At 46.8% G+C, this 8,072-nt stretch overlaps 1 protein-coding gene across 4 annotated transcripts; it reads right to left on the bottom strand.

The window, feature by feature from the left end:
- Window positions 1–580: 580 nt before the first annotated feature.
- Window positions 581–7,543, bottom strand: STMN1 (stathmin 1). 4 transcript variants are annotated; one of them, XM_075603980.1, is made up of 5 exons: window positions 7,522–7,543; window positions 4,511–4,575; window positions 3,438–3,610; window positions 2,561–2,752; window positions 581–962 (listed from the first exon to the last, which is right to left on the bottom strand). In XM_075603980.1, the coding sequence occupies exons 2-5, from the start codon at window positions 4,524–4,526 to the stop codon at window positions 900–902; spliced, it is 444 nt and encodes a 147-aa protein (XP_075460095.1). In that variant the 5' UTR covers window positions 4,527–4,575; window positions 7,522–7,543; the 3' UTR covers window positions 581–899. The 4 variants fall into 4 exon arrangements, with proteins under 4 accessions (XP_075460095.1, XP_075460094.1, XP_075460093.1 ...); XM_075603979.1 differs by lacking the exon at window positions 7,522–7,543 and adding an exon at window positions 7,476–7,497; XM_075603978.1 differs by lacking the exon at window positions 7,522–7,543 and adding an exon at window positions 7,401–7,445.
- Between the last annotated feature and the right edge of the window lie 529 nt (window positions 7,544–8,072).

Genomic DNA, 8,072 nt, shown 5'->3' with positions numbered 1-8,072 from the left:
TGTGTGTATGTGTGTATGTGTGTATGTGTGTATGTGTGTATGTGTGTATGTGTGTATGTGTGTATGTGTGTATGTGTGTATGTGTGTATGTGTGTATGTGTGTATAAAATTCTCATGTAATCTGAAGAAAAATTATCCATTAAATAAAATTATACATAACACCGATTTGCATAGAAATACTATTGTTTCAAAGTATTGGTGCTTACATATTTCAAGATTGCAGCCCGAGCCAAATATAATGCAATTATTCTGCTGACCTCTACCTTTTGTCTGTTTTACATTTTACAGGGGCAGAAAAAAAAAAAAAAAAAGTTTAACAAAAAAATTTAAAATAAAATTATATTTAAATATTTATCTAGTGTAAAATAAGCACATCACACGAGTGCTTGAGATGTAGGTGGTGGCATTATGAATGAGGTGCGTTATTAGTTGCACTCTACATCTGTCCAGTGATGACTTGTCAAATGACAAAGCTTACAAAAAAAAAAAAAAAAAAAAAACAAAAAAAAAAAAACCCGTCCTGATAATTAGAGGGATGTGATTTAAAGTCGCTTCTCAAACAGGAAGGAGGCATGAAAACTTCTGGCAAATAAGTTTTATTAGGACAAACTATCACAGTAATGGATAAGCAACTGCAAACCATTGCGATTTAAGTGCAATATGTAACAGTCTGAACACTGGTATAACAGTACTAGAAAACCCAACACAAGATTGCAGTACGATCCAACAACCAACATATTAAGAGAACTAGAGAAGTGAAACACTGGAATTCTTCCCAAACAAGCACATTGTGTACAGTTTAAGCATCTACATCGTTACAGCTGCAAGACAACTAGAGGAGTGGGACACCGACAATATTAGCTTTGGGATTAAGGGGGCGTCTTCTCAGACCGCAGGATTCAGTCCTCAGAAGCCTCTTCTTTGGACTCTTTGGCCTTTCTGATCTCTTCCAATTTCCTGTCCTGGAGAAGGAAGGGGATTTAATGCACAGTCACCCACATTTCTCCACCATCAGCACCATTTTCCTGAGTCTATGGAATATAGTTTAAGACAACTAGATATATTGTAAAAGAGTGCAATATTATCCAAGTCGCAATGCACTAGTGTTAATAAAACAAGCACTAGACATTTAAAAAGTAGAGTCCTCGTTTTGATTGCCAGAACTACTGGTGCAGCCCATCACCTGCATCCAGGTGCACACAGAAAGGCCTGCAAATAATCAAATCGCTGTCCATTGTCACATGCCCAGCTGTCCAACCTTGCAGAGGCTCACCTGGATATTGCTACAATATCCAGAATAGAGGCAACAACAGGGCTGAAAATGATTACACCAACACTTTGTGGACCTGTCACTTCATCAGGGGAGAAGTGGAACAGAGCCACATAACTTATTGGTGCCTCCCCGGCCGGGAGATGCGGTCAGACCGCTGCAGCATGGATGCCATTTGGATGCTGGGAGTAGTGACCGTCTCTGCAGACGCCAGCCCCATGGTATGTACCTAGACGCTGGCATCAGGCAGTATGCTGGATTATGGCAACTGAATGGAAGATTAGCCCTAAAGTCGAGCAATTAGTGCAAATTTTATTGTATACAAGGCTACGCTTAGTGCCGGCGATGTCAGGCTGCAGTCGCTGGAAAAATCAAATTGAGATGACTTCCAGCAATTGCAACCAAGCCGTCGCGTCCACAACACTAAGCGCAGCCCAAGAAATTGTGACGGCATTACCTCATTAGTACTTACGTATACATCTGTACAATATTGTACTGGGAGGGTTTGCACATCAGTATATCCATATATCCATCTAAACCTGTGCTTCCCAGAGTGGGCAGTAACACCCCCAGGGGGCTGCGGGATTACCTAGGGGGTGCTAAAAGGCATGAGGCGCTGGAGGTGGGCCCCTCGGAGCATGTTCTTAGCTTATTTACAGTTTACCAGGCTAGAGCAAAACACCTCACTCACTTACAGTTTCTGCCTCTGCATGGTGCTGAAATCCGGTGGAAACCATCAGAATTTTTACTAAACCCTCCAGAGCTCAAGTCAGACCAGTATACCATAATTTGAGAAACGGTCACCAGGTGTTCTTTTGTCATTAAGTTTTTGCTGGTAAGCCTTGAAAATTGTTAGTTTTCAATTGTATTATATTCCTTAGTGGCTCATGCAAACCACTAATCTGAATAATGCTTTTTCGAGTTTAGGGGCACTGGGGATGAGTTTATGGAACCGAATGGAGCGGTGACCCGAAAAGGTTTGGGAACCGATGAAACCATGAAGCATTCACCAGGCTGGGACCATCACTGCACTCCATAAAAGGATTTGCAATAAAACCTTATCATTGTCTCCTCTGGGGTTTATTGAATGTTGTACTATAGTTTAAAAGGTGCGTTATGTATACATTATATGGTATATTTAGTTTCAGATTTCATTTAGTGTTTCATATGCTTTGGTTTGTGCACATTAAACATTAACATACTTTTTTGCAATACTTCAGCGTAATATTTAATTACATTTATTTTATGTAAAAGATCATGGTCAATAATGTACAGCTAGATATCACGTACCTTCTCTCGCAATCGCTCTAACTTGGCAGCCATTTGAGCCTCTCTGTTTTCTTTGTTGGCTTCCATTTTGTGAGATAATTTCTCTTCTGCCATTTTGCTGAAGTTATTGTTATCTGCAATCACTTTCTGCAGAACCACTTTCTCATGCTCTCGTTTCTCAGCAAGCTGCTTCAATACTTCAGCCTCGTGCAACTGTGGGGGAGGAATCGTGAAAAGTGTAACACCTCAAACAAAACATCCTGTCAGATTATATGTGCAGCCTCCAGTCAAGTAGGAAATGCCAGTTTAATACCATGACCAGTTCTGGGCGACCGTGGACATTACAGTTGTTGCTTACAGTGGGAGCCCACAGATAGTTAGCATAACATTAATGTGACTATATACCAGAGCTTGGCAGCCCCAATTCATTACCGTTTAATGCCCACGGGTCACTGAGCCCTCATCTGCTTTTTCCATCAATTACACACTAAATAGTATGCAAAATTAAAAAGCTCTAGGAGACAAAAATGATGTTTCTCTAGGACCGAGTCATGGGTTGCTGCAACCTTACTATATCAGATTTGTGGCCCATAAGTAAAGTCAGTTGACACTTAACACGTCACTTGCTAGTGGATTTAATGCCAATCTGACAGTTATGCATATATTCCTTGTGTAAATTATGTCCTGGGCCATTTTCTGCTTGCAACATGTTCTACTCGCTGTACCAGAACACCATGATTCTTTCATCTGGAATGTGCCCTAAAGGGGAAGGAGCGCCCCTCAATCACAGCATGGCAGTTATAATTCCCTAGTATAATTGATAGGCTTAAAATCTCCCCCCCCCCCCCCCCCCGGCTGCAGATTCCCATAGACGTGCTCGGAGGGGCCGGGGTCTCACCTTACGCCTTTCTTCTGCCGCTTCCAACTTCTTCTGAATTTCTTCAAGTGACAGCTCTTTCTTCTTGGGGGAGGAGATGGAAAGCTCTGGAACCGCATCAGAGGACGGAGGGCTCAGAATAAGTTCAAATGCCTGGCCAGAGGCCCGTTTTTCCAGTTCCTTTATCTTAATATCTGAAAGCGCAATTTTAAAGCTCAAAAATTTGAATCCATGCACCCTGTGCATTACGTGCTGCAAGTCCACAGAAAGTATTTCACAACCCACATGTTTACTGCTCCTCTAACTCAAACGGAGGCTGAAAACAGTCAGGTAACAACGTTGTCTGAACATGTAAACTTAGTCACCAGCATTGGCCCCTGATGTACCACCAAATCGATTGTTAATATTTTAGATTAGAGATTAATACTTTGTGGTGTACATGGCAGGTCTAGTGCTGCAATAGGAAGCAACATTGGCTGCCACTTCCTATTGGACAGGACAGCCATTTAAATACTGAAATATATTGGGAACAAAGAGATCGTCAAAGCTGAAAATAAAGCAATGCCCCTGCTACCAATGCTGTTAAAATATAAACAGAAAGGATTGCTGCTTTAAGCTATAAAACCACAAGTGGAAGGAAAGTGTTGAATAGGTTGAGAATTGTCAGGACTCAGGGTTATCCCCCTCCCCATATTTTGGATGGGATGCTCCATTAAATGACCCTGGACTAAATTTGTAGTGCAGTTACTCAGTGAGAAGACCAACCACGCTGCCTGAATCTTTAAAAAAAAAAAAAAAAAAAGCCCCAGATGAACTAATGGAAATCTAATATCCGATCACTGCACTCAACACCATTAAAGGCTACCAGTAATCAATATTTCCTATACCCCGAGATGCTGGAGCGACATCAGTAAATAGTAAAACGTAATAAGCTGAGTAGTTGGCAGCATTTTATGTTATTTTGTGGGAACAGTTACAAAGCACAATAACGGCCCTGCCTAATGTCATGCTATACTATATCAGGGAGCATGCAACACAAATCCTCAGTGATTTACCCACTGCCCACACACCGCAAAAAATGGGAAAACTCCTACCAGAGGCAGCAGCCATGACTGACACCGTAAACCTGCAGACTGGATCGTGAGATGCAAAAAACAAGCTGCAGGAACAAAAGGGTCAAATGTGAGCAGGGGACAGACAGTGCACGTCCCTGACCCATACAGTGCCGCATCTCCCACTTCAAAAGGGCAGAAACCCATTTCTTTGTCTACATACTACATGTGTGTTCTTTTGCACCATTTCCATGTTCAACGTTTAGATGCTTTTAATAAAACAACTTTGCCAAAGACCAGTGTTAAAACAGCAGAATTGATCATGGTACGATAGAAGGGATGCCATTAATGGAACCCCGTGGTTGAAAAGAGTGCAAGCTTCCAGGACCACAAAAGGTCTCCAGAAAGCATGCACCCTTTAACCACAGGGGAGCCATTAAAACGCCATCACTTGAGGTATGAAAAGTCCTTTTACAAGATGTATTGTCTTCATTGTGATCTTCCCTTTGTCAAGAAAAAAAAAAAAAAAAAAACCTGCATCACTTGGACCCTACTTTCATTTGCCTATGTATGTTTGTCATGCGCCTGGCTGACCCGATACACAGCACACGGTCAAAGAAAAACACTGTGTACACATACCACAAATAAAAATGCCACGTGAGCACATTCACGTGTCAGACAGGTCTGCCTCCCCCCTCCCCGTATCTCTTAGGCTGGGGCCATGGTACCGAAGAACGTGCGGAGGCGTACGCACGCTGAGTGATCAGACTGCTTTGTCAGTGTTCGCATCTATACGGCGTGCAGGCTGTGGCGCAAGAAATCAATTCAAACTAATTTCCTGGTGCAACAGGCCGGTCACGTGAGCAGTTCGCCGAATGAGGGCGAACCAGCTCTTATGCCCCCATGCACGCCCCCCACAATGGCCAGGTAAGCGCACGTTCACTGACCAGCTACAGACAAAGGCACCATGGCCCCAGCCTTAGACAGGTCTGCAACCCGGCCTTTCACCATTATCACCTAGCATACAGTGCTTCCACTGCAGCAAGGAATTCTGGGAAATGACATGCAAATGAGCACACAATGTGTCACCTTGCTGCATGGAAGCACTGTATGCTAGGTGATAATGGTTGAAAGGCAGGGTTGCTGACCTGTCAAAGGCTGGGGCCATGGTTCTGCAGACCGTGCAAAGGCTTCCGCACGCTGAGCGATCAGAATGCCTTAAGGCGGTGATCGTGTCCATGTGGGCGTGTCTGCACATGTTGCGTGAGAAATTGTATGTCTTTATTTATATAGCGCCATTAATGTACATAGCGCTTCACAGTAGTAATGCATGTGGTAATAAAATAAATAACAGATCATGGGAATAAGTGCTTTAGACATAAACATAACATTAAGGAAGAGGAGTCCCTGCCCCGAGGAGCTTACAATCTAATTGGTAGGTAGGGAGAACGTACAGAGACAGTAGGAGGGAGTTCTGGTAAGTGCGTCTGCAGGGGGCCAAGCTTATGTATCATGTGTCCAGTATTATCCACAGTGCTATTCATATGCTTCTTTAAGCAAGTGTGTCTTAAGGTGTGTCTTAAAGGTGGATAGAGAGGGTGCTAGTCGGGTACTGAGGGGAAGGGCATTCCAGAGGTGTGGGGCAGTCAGTGAGAAAGGTTTAAGGCGGGAGAGGGCTTTAGATACAAAGGGGGTTGAAACTGATTTCTCAACAAGACAGACAGGTCAAGTGAGCGGTTTGCTTAGCTCCGTGACGTCACGCCCCTAGACAGCACGCGTACCATGGCCAAAAACCACCGGCTCTAAGCGGGTGATGTCACAGCCATGCACGCCTCCGCACAGCCAAATGCACCATGGACCTGGCCTATACCATGAGCACACAGTGCTACGCAACCTGCGCACTTTCATCACTGTCCCCTGGCAGCCAATGGTAGTGTTCATTGTTAACTACCATTGGCTGCGAAGCTAGGCGTTGTTGCTGCTGTAGGCTACCGTCAGTTTCAGCAGCCAATCAATGCATTGGCTGCTGAAAGTGAACAGACTCGGCAGCTCCCTGCACACAATGATGCTTGTTTTATACCGCTCTCAAGGTAGGAGGCTGAGCGCGCCACGTGGGGGCATGGCGTGTCAGATCATTCCATCTACTGGGGATGTTCACACAATCGCCCAGCAGACAGAGGCGAACGCACACGCATGCAGCCACGCGACGCAGCACTGTGTGTGCTCCTGGCCTTAGCATACAATGCTTCCACTGCAGCATGTGACTCTGGGAGTTCTGTGTGCTCACATACACAGTGTGACCGTGCATACCCCCAGCACGCCGCACCCACAACAGGAATCACGTGACGCGGGCGCGGTCATCTGTCAGTCCCACGAGAGAACCACAACAAAGGAGCGCGTGTCACTGTCGCGAGGCCGCAGCAACAGCGCTAGCCACGCCCTGGGCCTCCCCGATTGGCTAACGGGGGTTTCACCTAGTGAAGGGAAAGCTGGCGGTTAGTAGCGCATTCAAACCAAGAGGGGCGGGGCCTGCCAGCCGCGGGAACCAACAGGAAGCGAAGGGGGGCGGGGCCAGACACGCACCTGGACAAAGCGGGGAGCCTGGGGCGCGCGCCTATTATATGCAACGGCGGTGTACCGGGGACCCCGTTATATGCACGCGCACCTGCAGGGAGCGGGGCACCCGGTCATGCACGCGCACAGTGGGCGGTGTATAGAGGGGACCGCACCCGAGAACCACCACCTACAGTGAGGGCTGTATAACGGGGGACCCCTTCCGCCAATATAAATATATAAATGAGCGCGCTATAACGGGGAGCCCATAAATACGCCATGTTTCTGTGTGGGGAGGGGGTATATACACAACGAGCGGTGTATAACGGGGATTATACATATTCCGAGACACACGGCGGTATAAAGGGCTGGGCATTACCAGCGCTACACCGGGGGGGCCTCGCGGGTCTCGGTCCCTCGGTATTAGCCCACCCTCCCTCCTTCCCCGTGTCACCTCGCGCTCTGTCTCTCCGCGCGGGGAGCACGCACCCTCCTCTCACCTGCTCGTCTCGCGCTGACTGTATCAAGCTCGCGCAGCACCAGCGAACAAAAGCGCTAGCGGTGGGCACGTGACCCGCTATGCACGCATCCTATTGGCAGGTACCAGCGGCACGCGACAGGCTATTCTCCCCCTCCCCCCAAGCCCCGCAGCATCATGGGACATGTAGTTCTCCAGCACAGGTGCGAGATATTCAGGAGACACGTGACCCTCTATGGAGGAGAGTACCTCTTGTACTGCAGGAGTTAGACGACCATGTAACGGGGCAGCTGTCATCCAATATAGCGTAACAGTACCACAGCATCTGTAGTCACTGTGGGATTGCACCCCAATAACAGAGACGCCCCCCCTACATATTACACTGTTCCCAGTGAGATTGCCCCCCAGTGAGTGAGACTGCCCCCCAGTGAGTGAGATTGCCCCCCAGTGAGTGAGACTACTCCACAATGAGTGAGACTGCCCCCCCAGTGAGTGAGACTGTCCATCAGTGAGTGAGACTGCCCCCTCAGTGAGTCAGACTGCCCCCCCAGTGAGTGAGACTGCCCCCTCAGT

This window comes from Ascaphus truei, chromosome 6, assembly GCF_040206685.1.
Source record: "Ascaphus truei isolate aAscTru1 chromosome 6, aAscTru1.hap1, whole genome shotgun sequence".
NCBI classification, from domain to species: Eukaryota; Metazoa; Chordata; class Amphibia; order Anura; family Ascaphidae; genus Ascaphus; species Ascaphus truei.
The sequence above is the reverse complement of the archived record's forward strand: the minus strand, read 5'-3'. Positions and strand labels throughout refer to the sequence as shown.